Below are 12,372 nucleotides of genomic sequence, written 5' to 3'. Positions count from 1 at the left end.
TCAGAAAACTAAGATCATGGCATTGGGTCCCATCACTTCATAGCAAATAGCGAGAGAACAGTGGAAACGGTGGCAGACTTTATTTTGCGGGGTCCAAAATCACTGCAGATGGTGACTGCAGCCATGAAATTAAAAGACACTTACTCCTTGGAAGGAAAGTTATGACCAACCTAGACAGCATATTAAAAAACAGAGACATTACTCGCCAACAAAGGTCTGTCTAGTCAAGCCTATGGTTTTTCCAGTAGTCATGTATGGATGTGAGAGTTGGACTATAAAGAAAGCTGAGTGCTGAAGAATTGACGCTTTTGAACTGTGGTGTTGGAGAAGACCCTTGAGAGTCCCTTGGATTGCAAGGAGATCCAACCAGTCCATCCTAAAGGAGATCAGTCCTGGGTGTTCATTGGAAGGACTGATATTGAAGCTGAAACTCTATTACTTTGGCCACCTGACACGAAGAATTGACACACTGGAAAAGACCTTGATGTTGGGAAAGATTGAGAGCAGGAGGAAAAGGGGATGATAGAAAATGAGATGGTTGGATGGCATCACCGACTCAATGGACATGAGTCTGAGTAAACTCCGGGAATTGGTGATGGACAGGGAGGCCTGGCGTGCTGCAGTCCATGGGGTTGCAAAGAGTCGTACACGACTGACTGGTTGAACTGAATTGAACTGAAGTAAGGCAGGGCAAAGAAGGGAGTTAATAAAGTGAACATTATCCAGCAAAGATACTCCAATGGACAAAACAGCATAGTCTTATTGAGGAGATTCAAGTAATGGTACAAAATACATTCTACAATTATTCCAATCAAGGGGCAAATGAGCTGGGATAATTATATACAACTCCTGAGAGTCACTGCATGAAGGCTATTCCCAGGGGCATTAATTCCTCAGCACTTCCAGCCTCCCATGAACACAGGCAGAGCAGCCTCTGAGGGTAGTTACTGGCAATGGAGAGATGAGACAGGGTACACAGAAATGGTAAGGTGTAAAGGTGGACACTGACAGCATCTGCTACATTACCAAGTTTCTGTTTCTAGTTTGCTCCATATTCATGCATCCACCCACCTACTTGGACCTCTACTACAGGACTGGCCTTCGGGAACCTCCCATTTTTCATTCCCATTCCTACCCTTACCTGTTTCTCCTTGATTACAGAGATCACCTTCCACCAGCACCCAGATTAAGTTATCTACCAGTCATTGGTGAATTGCCAACCAGGCAAGGCTGTGTTCCTACAGCACTAACAATCACAGGACAATAATCACATACCTGTGTGTGCCAGTCACTCAGTTGTGTCCAAATCTTTGCGACCCCATGGACTCTAGCCCTCCAGGCTTCTCTGTCCATGGGATTCTCCAGGCAAGAATACTGGAGTGGGCTGCCAGTTCCTTCTCCAATCACATACCTACTGGGTTAATAATAAAAGTATCCATGGGAATAGTGTCAGTTCTTTACCTAAAAGTCTGAACATACCAGAAGTGATACAAAAAAAGTCAGATACTGGATAAAGCATAAAACTGCTCAACCATTAGGTATGAAAACTAAAGATCATCTTTTAAGAGGTCTCTTCTTCAGTGAAGAGTTCTCTTCTTAAGTCATTAACAGACAGCTCCATGAACCCACCATGATGGCTCAAGTAAGGTCTTCTTACAACAGAACTAGCTCGTTTATTGTTATTATTATTCAGATAAATAAGTATTTCTGTGGACTGTCTAGCTGCATCTGCCATAGAACACTTTACCATTAATAAACATAATATAATCTGACTAACACTCCTGGCCTTAGCCCCTTAAGGCTGCTGTGCTGCTATCTGACCCCTCCTAATCCAGGATACGCAGATGACACCACCCTTATGGCAGAAAGTGAAGAAGAACTAAAGAGCCTCTTGATGAAAGGGAAAGAGGAGAGTGAAAAAGTTGGCTTAAAGCTCAACGTTCAGAAAACTAAGATCATGGCATCTGGTCCCATCACTTCATGGGAAATAGATGGGGAAACAGTGGAAGCAGTGTCAGACTTTATTTTTTTGGGCTCCAAAATCACTGCTGATGGTGATTGCAGCCATGAAATTAAAAGACGCTTACTCCTTGGAAGGAAGGTTATGGCCAACCTAGATAGCATACTTAAAAGCAGAGACATTACTTTGCAAACAAAAGTCCGTCTAGTCAAGGCTATGGTTTTTCCAGTGGTCATGTATGGATGTGAGAGTTGGATGGTGAAGAAAGCTGAGCGCCGCAGAATTGATGCTTTTGAACTGTGGTGTTGGAGAAGACTCTTGAGAGTCCAGACTGCAAGAAGATCCAATCAGTCCATCCTAAAGGAGATCAATCCTGGGTGTTCATTGGAAGGATTGATGTTGAAGCTGAAACTCCAATACTTTGGCCACCTCATGAGAAGAGCTGACTCATTGGAAAAGACCCTAATGCTGGGTAGGATTGGGGGCAGGAGGAGAAGGGGACGACAGAGGATGAGATGGTTGGATGGCATCACTGCCTCAATGGACATGGGTTTGGGTAGACTCCAGGAGTTGGCGATGGACAGAGAGGCCTGGCGTGCTGCGATTCATGGGGTCGCAAAGAGTCAGACACGACTGAGTGACTGAACTGAACTGAATCCAGGATCCCAGCACTCCTTTGAGACTAAGGATTCCAGTTCAAGGATAGCATCTCTTACCTTCACCCATAGCCTACAGAGGACAGTTCCTGGAACACTTTTCAAAAATTCTGACACTATGTTCCCATTGTATTTCCCAGTGATATAGCAAAAGGAGTATACTCTTCCTGTCCTTCACAGAGGAAAACAGTTATGAGAATGGAGAACAGGTTATACATGATAAATCCATTCCTATATCCCAATTTTCTAAGTTAAATAATTTTTTTTCCTCTATAGCATACTAAGAAATTTCTGGCCTATTTCATTGTGTCTGATACTGCTGAATTCAGATTGTAATCAACCAACTGAGAAAGCTGTTAGAAATACTCTCAGCTGCTCAGTCAGCACAATCCAAAATCTGCTAAGAGAACGTATCTCAAAAGACTCAGCCTGGTCTAAAATTATACACCTCACTCCGAGCTAGTGCCTCCAGAACCCATTCCCACATATATTCCCCAAGTCTTATGCTGTATAAATTAGTAAATCTTGCAATTTTACTCTCCCATATTTGACTTTGCTATTGTTTCCCTGGGATATGCTAGAATACAACACTAGTTGTCTAGAAGCATTGAGGAAAATGGGCAGGGTAACTGTCTCTGGTAAGGTTATCAGAGGACCTTCAAGCAAGGCAAGGATAGTTTCATCTCAGAGAGAATGTTTCTGCTGGCAAGAAAAACTTAATGGAGTTTGGGAATTTGATATTCTTTAAGTTGTCTAAATTCTCCCAACAGTTACCATTTCGATTTCAATTTTCTATTTTGAAATAAATGTTCTCATGAGACCTGGGAAGGCTATGAATTCCACTTGCAAGAAAGTTTAACAATTTGCAGGATCAGACTTGTGTCTGATTTTCAACTACCTCAGCTTTTTGACAAGAGGTAAGAGATCCTTGCAGATCAGTTATATAGAGACTCCCTGGATTTTATATCATGCCTTGAGCTGTGAATTTACAATCTTGAGCTATCATTTTCTTTCTGTAAGCCCTGCAACACAGCCAGAAAGAGCTAGCCTACCTTTCAGGGTTGATCACCATGCCTAAGGTGACTATATACAACAGTTTGCCTGGAGCGGTCCCATTTATATGTTATCTTAGAATGGTTAATGACACTCATTTTCACTTTCAAAAGTGTCCCAGCTTGAACAATAAATTACGTTGACCCTTCATGTATTTACAGCCCCTCACAGCAGCTGTTTTACCACCAACAGACACTCAAAGCAACTATAATGAATTTTTTACGGAATGGCATGGCTATCAGCCTCCCATCCTCTAACGCTAACAAATCTTGCCCTGATTTAAAGCTAAACAGAGTCAGATAATCAATCGTAGATTCCCATTTTCTTGAAGGTGTGTTCCCTGCAATCATCTTTATTACAAGTAAGTACATAAATCAAGACTCTTTGTTGCAGACTACAGAATCTATCCAGCTATTAAAACAGAAAGAATGCAGATCAACCATGCTTCAATTAAAAAAAAAATAGGAATTCACTACAGACTAGTAGGAACTTACAGAGTTCTGAGAGGGCTTGCAACCAAATCTACATTCACAGCCAAGAATAACACAGCCAAAAGAAATGCCCAACAAGAGACTGTTTTATCAATCCCACAGTCATTATCGTTCACGCTTGGCATCAAAGATGACTCTAGACTCTAGACCCATCACCCCAGACCACATCTGCCCAGAGGATCCAATGTCTCTGTGCATCACTCCCTACCCCACATTGTTCTCAGATGCTTTTTAATTTTAGGGCAGGGGATCTTAGTAGAACCTAGCTCATGTGTGAAACCCTAGTTAAGGAAACGCAATGTAGTTTTCATACAGAAAGCATATTAGAGACTCAGTAAGGATGCAGAGTGAGCCATTCTTCAGTATAACAAGAACTGAAAAGCATTATGGGGAAATTCATGAGGAATAAAATGGTTATAAGATCAGCGGTGGCTCCATAATTTCTATTAAAAAAGAGTTTAGGGGAAACTTTCTCATGGGAAGGGGGCTTGGAGCTGTGTTTGCATAGTAAGCACATTGGTTTTACTTAGCTTAGTTGTTTATTTCAAGTGGTACCTAGAAGAACTGACGGAAGTCTAAATCAGACAAATGAGGCAAGCCTTGGCACCTGAATTAAATAAGAAAGGTAAGATACTGCCAAGATTATTATTGCTCCTTCAGGGACTGAACTGGGCTGCCTCTGAAGAGCAGAGCAAATGTCAAGGATGCCCTTGAATGAAGTATTCCACCAAATTGACAAGAGTCCTCCTAAACAGTTCTGTGAAGGGGAGGGGGACTATTTTTTAAAACAAAATTGGGACATAACTTCTGAAAAATGCAAACTATTTTAAAAAATACATTAAATTCTGAACTTCCAGATAACCTTATATTTATCATTTACATATTTATCACATCCAAACTGGCAGAGGCAAGGAGGACCAAGTGTGTTTTCCCTTCTCCATATTGCATCATTCTCTTTTTTTGAGGGGTGGTGGTGGCTTAGTCACTAAGTCGTGTCCAACTCTTTCAACCCCACGGACTAGAGCCCACCAGGCTCCTCTGTTCATGGGATTTCCCAGGCAAGAATACTAGAGTGGGTTGCCATTTCCTCCTCCATTTTGGGGCAGGGGGGAAGTGTCCCTAATTTGAAATATTCTTTACTTTCAAAGCACCCTGGGGCAGCAATCATATTTATCTCTGTGAGATTAAGATGCCTTTTTCATTGCTCCAAGTCTATCCAAGAAGGACAGTGGATGCTCCAAAATGTATTTTTTGCATGTATTTCCTTTTTAAAAAAACCAAGAGTTTTGGTGAAGCCCTTATATCACAAAGCAAACAGCACAGAACAGGAACAACTCCTTTTGGAGCCTACTGCAGACCTTCTGAGGGAAAGGGAGCTATGCTGTTAAACATAAATTTTGCAGATCTGTTGGCTTCTCAGTTCATAGCATTCAGCTCCCTGGCTCCTCAGCAGCTCCTTCTCTTCTGCTGTGTCTTGAGCTGTCAGCTGGGGAAAGTGGGCCGGGGAGGCGATGAGATCATAGTGGCGGTCCAGATAGCGCAGGTAGATGAGCATGTGCAGGGCGTAGGCCAGCACCAACAGCAGCAGCAGGGACATCGCCAGGCCGATCAGAATGGCTGGCGAGAAGGAAGAGGTGCAGTCTCGGGCCTTGGCAAACTGTCCCCCCTTGATAGGAAAGCCTTGGATCTGTCAGGAGACAGAAAAGAGCTAAAGTGGAACACTCTTTTTCTTAGAAGATCTACTTAAGAGCTTGGTAAGAGGTTCTGGACCCTAATTACTTAAAATTAAATATCAGGTAATACTTGCTGAATAATCTAATCACATTATCTAAAAAATGCTAGTGAAACTTAATTTTAAATCAAGGCTGACCCAGAAACTCTGGGATATATGGTTGTCATAATTAAGAGGTCAGTGAAATTTGAGGCACTGAAATAAATCCTCTTTTAATCTGATCCTTAGTTCATCTAAAACCAAAATGTCTGGTGTCTCTAAAATTCAAAAAGTCTACTCAAAATTTTACAAGTGTTAATATAAATTTCACAAAGAATATTAATTCTCAGTTCCTCTGCCTTTGATTCTGCTGACAGTGAGTAGATAAGAAGAGTCTTTTAGGGGCAAACATCATGATTCCTAGTGAGGTCAACTATAGATAATAAAAGCTAACACTCATTGAAGATACTAATTTTACTTATCAAACACTGCCTCATTTAATACTTACAACAGTCTATGAATAAGTTACCATTTTACCCTAATTTATGGATGAGGAAACAGGCACAGAAAAGTTAAGCAACTTGCCCGGAGTCACACAATATTAAGTTCAGTGAAGCTGTAATTCAAAGCAGGCAGTCTGGCTTCAGAGTCACTTCTTGGTTTACAATTCCAGAACTCCTGGTATATTGTGTCTCTTCTTCCTCCCTTCACTAACTCTCCTTTATCGGTTGTTCCATGCAGTCTTGGTACTATTTTTGGAAGAGCTATATACCCTTTTGCAATCTGCCCAGGAAATAGAAGGAAAAGCTTTCTCACATATACAAATGAGGTGATTTAATTACTTAGAACTAGGAGAGGCTCAGAGCTTCCCAGGTGCCACTAGTGGAAAAGAACACCCTGCTAATGCAAGAGACGTAAGTAAGAGACAAGGGTTCAATCTCTGGGTCAGAAAGATCCCCTGGAGGAGGGCATGGCAACCCATTCCAGTATTCTTGCCTGGAGAATACCATGGACAAAGGAGTCTGGCGGGCTACTGTCCATAGGGTCTTACAGAGTCTGACATAACTGAGGTGACTTAGCATGCATGCACACACAAGAGAGGTTCAAATCAACAACTGGCCCCAATATCTAAGTACCATCACAATGAAAGAAACAGGAGCTACAGAGTCTACAGAGTAAGACTCTAAATAAGAACAATCATTTATGGAAGCCAGCTTCCACATTCAGCTGGCTTTTAGAATATAATCACCCACAGCATCACCTCATTCAGTCACCTATTTGGTTTTAAAAGAGTAAATAAAAAATTGAATTATCCACGAATGCTTTATTGAGGTTTCATTTTTATGTCTTAAGTGGGCTCTTTAGCATTTTCCATGTTAAAATGATTGTAGCCCCCCTATCATACCATAGAACTTAAGGGCTTTGCTCACCCAACTATTAATATCTGTGCTTAGACTGAGCCAAAACAACTCCTGAAGGACACTCTTAGTTTTGGGATACTTGGCCTGCCCACTCGGTGAAGAGGCAAAGTGACCTTCTCCTCAGGCACGAGCCTGAAGAGTCAAGCTACTCAACGACAAAAGATGTCCTCATTTGATGCTGCTGTGCTGTGCTTACTCACTCAGTCATGTCTGACTCTCTGCGACCCCATGGACTGCAGCCCACCAGGCTCCTCTGTCCATAGGGATTCTCCAGGCAAGAATACTGCAGTGGGTTGCCATGCCCTCCTCCAGGGGATCTTCCCAACCCAGGGATTGAACCCAGGTCCCCTGCACTGCAGGCAGATTCTTTACCATCTGAGCCACCAGGGAAGCCTGAGAATACTGGAGTGGGTAGCCTATCCCTTCTCCAGGTGATGCTACCACTCCAGCCAAAGAGAATTTCCTCACATGGACTGCCACTTAATACTTAAGACTTGATTGAGAACAGTATCTGTGGAGGACGCCTGAAGGATACGCTGTCTACCCATTTTCTGGACTAGAGGTTGCAGACCCTCTGTATCTAGTCCATAGATAAGCTCTGTTTGCTCCTAAAATCCTAAAAGCCTCCCCTAGGAATCTAGATTTCTATCTTTAACTGAAAAGTCAGAAGATCTGGCAATATTGGGCCTGTATTCCTACAAAGCAAAAATTATCTGGGGTTGAATAAAATATACTGCTTATAATGTTGGCTACACTTGACCACAGTCCCTAGCTGGCCTGCCTGAGGCATCTGAGTTTGCCATGAATGTGACATCACTCTATTCCTGGAATAAGCCAGAGAAGCAAAGCTGCGTATGTGGAATGCAGCCTTTTGCATACATACCTGAACCCCCATCACCACTGCCTCTTCTCTGGACTGGGCTTGCATTCTGCATCTGCCCACATGAAGGGTGTTTTACAAGGTTCACCTCGGACACCCAGAGCTCTGTCCACCATGAGGCTGCTGTTGAGGATGTTGGCACACATCTCACACACTAAGGATGGATGTGCTCCTCACTGCACATTTTCAGTAGCCTTGTGGACCCCATGAACACGCCGGGTTGGGGGGGTGATTCTTTCTTATGCTGGCTGCTCAAAAGCTTCCAAGCTAAATTACTGTGCTGCTTCCAGCCAGGGCAGACAGATGGTCCTACGGTTTTGTGTACCAGCTTTACCACTAGTTTAACAGATCTATTCTTCTCTTATTTTTCTTAGCCCCTTGTTGTTCCCGTTTATGTGTTATATTTTTATTGTAAAATACACATGAAATCTATCATTTTAAACCATTTTTAGGTACAGAGTTCACTGGCATCAAGTACATTCACATCATCTGCAACCGACACCACCATCCATCTCCAGAACTCTTAGCTTGCAAAACTGAAACTCTGTACCCACTAAACACTAACTCTCCAGTCCCCTCTTCTCCTAGCCTCAGTCACTGCCATTCTACTTTCTGTCTTCAAATGTGACTACTCTAGTACCTCATAAATAGAAGCATTCAAATATTTGTCCTTTTACGTCTGGTTTATCTCACTCAGTATAGTAACCTCAAGGATCAGTCATGCTGTTGCATGTATCTGAATTTCCTTCCTTTTAAAGGCTAAATAATAGTCTATTGTATTTATATGCTAGATTTTGTTTTTAATTCATCCATTGATAGGCATTTGGGTTATGTTCATTTTTTAGCTATGGTCAATACTGCTGCTATGAACATAGAGTGCACAAACATCTGTTCAAGTCCCTGTTTTCAATACTTTTCAGTATATGCCCAAAAGTGGAACTGCTGAATCACATGGTAATTTTATGTTTAATTTTTTTGAGGATCTATCACACTGTTTTCCATGGTGGCTGCACCATTTTATATTTCCACCAGCAATGTACAAGGGTTCCAATTTTTCTACCTCCTTGACAATAGCTGCTATTTTCAGTTTGGGGGATTTTTTTTTTTTATAATAATCATCCTAATTGATGTGAAGTGGTTTGCCTCTTTTTCAAAATTATTTTTCTTTAAGTATTCTATAGTCATTTTAAGTTATTTCTGGACCAAGGTGGAAGTATAAATCAGTTAATTCTATTTTAATTAGGCAAGATTATGTGTGAATTAGTCCTTTTTTCATGACTACCTCTTCACTGCCCTTTCTGTCTGCTTCTTTTTGGAAAGGGCAAGAGAAAGAAATAGATATTATATATACTTTATAAGTATTATATAAATAGATATATACATTATATGTATTACAAAGTATCTTTGGAGCCAGATAGTCCACAATTCAAATTCTCCCTCTACCATTTACCAATTATACCACTTTGAACAGTTATGTAATCACCAGAGTTTCAGTCATCTCATTTGTAAAACAGGGATAATAACAGTTATCTTGCAGCAGTATGGTAAGTTTTGAAGACAAAGTATATAATATAATTACAACAGTGCCACTGTTAATCTATGCTAATCCATGCCTAATATGGTCCTGGGTGTTGCTGCATATATTAGGCCATGAATTCTTTACATCCTTAAAGATAAGTCAGAAATCAAGAGGGTGGAGTAGCTCAGCCCAAGTGACTGAGAAGTTAACTCAAAACCATATCTTTCAAATACCGAAATGGAAACTCCTTCCCTACCCGAAATGACCACACCACACTTATCCAAGCTAGAGGAAAGGGGAATAAATATACATTTATATATGGAAAAAATCAAGAAGTACCCAGAAAAGGGACATGTAAAACCCTGCCTATTTCAGTGAGTTACAAGAACAAGCTAAGCTGTTTTAACAGGTAAACAGGACGAAGTTGACAGATGTCTCTCGGCCTGAGATTCTGGTGGTGAAAAGGAACCTCTTGTGTCTCCATGACTTTCCCCAGATACTTTCAAGAGGATCTTTGGGATATGCTTGACTCCTTGGCTGACAGTTCCATTCCTATGCCAAATGCCAAAGCTGTCATTAACACTGCAGATGTACTTCTTATCTGCCCTGATAAGATCACTACTCCTCTCCCTGAAGGAAATAAAATAATTGTCCGACAGTTCCTCTCCCCAAAAGGGCCTCTCACTCCAGGAAGTGTCAGTCACCAGGCTTCATGCCACAGCTTCACTCTGGCTTAGATTGCTGGCATTCCTCACTGATAATTACCAGGGACTGGAAAAACCTGACTGTAAAAGCAAGTTCTTGGGATGAGAATGTGGAGGGATCACTGTGCAGGAAGAGGAAATACTTGATCCTATTCTATTTCATACCTTAGAAGATGAAGAAGATAATTCATACCAATATTATTTTAAAGATACCTACTCCTCTCTTTTCCTTAAACGTCTATGTTTTCAAACAAACATTGAGTTTCTTTGGCACCAAACACACAGGGCCACTGAGCACAGGTTTTAGTTTGTTACCTGGAAATCAACAAAAGTGACCTCCCACAGGCTTGACATATCATTGGTGTTGCTGGGCAGCAAGAGGGCATCGTATGGCTGCAGGCTGCTGACGCGCTGGCAATGGTAGGAGTAACTCGACGGAGCGTAAACGCCAGTTGCGTTAAAAGTTGCTTGAATTGAGTTATTAAAAATAACCTCGACTCGGTGCAAACTAAACCATCTCTGGATAGACAACTTGTAACTGGTAAGGATGAATCTGAAAATGATTATAAAACAGTATTACCCCGAAAGCACTTTTACATTTGCTGACGCAGGGCATTGTCTACGAACGGTACAACTGCGCCCTCTTTTGTCAGGAAGTGGAACTGGCTCAGAGAGAGGCTTTACTTTCTAGTTCGGAACTAGAGCTCTTCATGCGCGAGAATGAAACCAATTAAAAGAGTAGCCACCAAAAGTGAGGAAGACAAATTCCTACAAAAGGGGAAATACAGAACGCTTGTGGGTTTTTTTCTTTTAATTAAAATAATTTTATTATTGCAAAAAATTTGAAAATTGAATGGACAATAATACAGAGTTAACTAAATAAATAATGGTCAAAAATAAAAGCAGTAGCTCTTACTATGTGTCAAGCGTCTTTCTAAGTTCTTTATGTGTATTTTATTTAATCTTCACTGCAACACCATGAGATAGATAATATCCTCATTTCACAAGTGAGAAATCTAAGACACAAAGGGGTTAAATGACTAACAAGTAAGCATTGGAGCTGGGCTTAGACTCCAATCTGAGACAAGAGCTCTTACTCTTAGCCATCTTGGAGTGGAATAGTCTCTAGCAATAAAAAAGGTGCAATATGCATATGTCACAATCACTTTTTTCATGAAAAAAAATGTGTGACTGCATAGGAAAAAATTCTAGAAAGATAGAGATCAAAATGTTAATGTGATTGTTCATTTTGCTATATACCTGAAACTAACACAACATTATAAATCAACAATATTTAAATTTTTAAGAAGAAAGCAGTTGAGATCAGTATAACTCAGGGTAAAAGCATGGGCTTTATTCCGGCTTTGCCCACCTGTAATTTACATTCCCGCTCCCTCTGGGAACAGCAACTTGGTGTATTACAGCTGACCCTCTCCCCACTCAGTGAAATCTCTCTGGCCCTGCCAATCAGTGTATTGCGGCCATTTAATCATTGTGATTGGTTTAGAGAGGGCATACAGCCCAGGCAGGGTTGAGAAGATGCAGTCCTGGTGCTTCTGCTATGGCTGTGCTATAGCATTGGGCAACAGAGCTCTTTCATGTTGCTTAAGTGAGTAACTGCCAGCTGGCCACCACCTTGCCAGTCTGAGAATGAAGCTGACACAAGGACAGCAGAGCCAAGAGATGGAGAAAGATGCTGCCCTGGTGAGGTCAGTTAAGTGTCTAAAGCTAACATTTTCAATCCTATTCATCGATCAGTTACCTTTTGGCTTTATGCAGCCAAAAGAGTTCTCACAAATACAGCTCTTATTAGTGGTAATGATAAGGGCTGTTCAACAACCTCTCTGGGCCTAAGTTTTTCATCTATAAAATAGGCTGGGCTTCTCTAAGTTGAAATGCATGCATGGCTAGTGTCCTGTGCCAGCCTGGTGCTGTAAAACATTCAATGTTATCTAGGACTCCTGCAGCACACCCTGG

General features: G+C 41.4%; 1 protein-coding gene across 12 annotated transcripts in view; it reads right to left on the bottom strand.

Annotated features, from left to right (window-relative positions):
* The window catches only part of LOC145511146 (V-type proton ATPase subunit S1-like protein), a 66,716-nt gene that overhangs the window by 19,748 nt on the left and 34,596 nt on the right, over nucleotides 1-12,372 (bottom strand). For 10 of the 12 annotated variants that reach the window (XM_081503880.1, XM_081503884.1, XM_081503886.1 and 7 more), the window contains 2 exons: nucleotides 10,711-10,948; nucleotides 5,404-5,847 (listed from right to left, as the gene is read on the bottom strand). In XM_081503880.1, coding sequence (XP_081360006.1) covers nucleotides 5,545-5,847; nucleotides 10,711-10,948 — 541 coding nt within the window. In that variant the 3' untranslated portion in view covers nucleotides 5,404-5,544. Of the gene's footprint in view, nucleotides 1-5,403; nucleotides 5,848-6,456; nucleotides 6,655-10,710; nucleotides 10,949-12,372 lie in introns of those variants that run through there. The other 2 variants (XM_081503892.1, XM_081503882.1) reach the window with 2 other exon arrangements.

Source organism: Giraffa tippelskirchi, chromosome 6, assembly GCF_054371585.1.
Source record: "Giraffa tippelskirchi isolate mGirTip1 chromosome 6, T2T-mGirTip1v1.2.pri, whole genome shotgun sequence".
Classification (NCBI taxonomy): Eukaryota; Metazoa; Chordata; class Mammalia; order Artiodactyla; family Giraffidae; genus Giraffa; species Giraffa tippelskirchi.
Note: the sequence above shows the minus strand (reverse complement) of the source record. Positions and strands in the feature narration are given on the sequence as shown.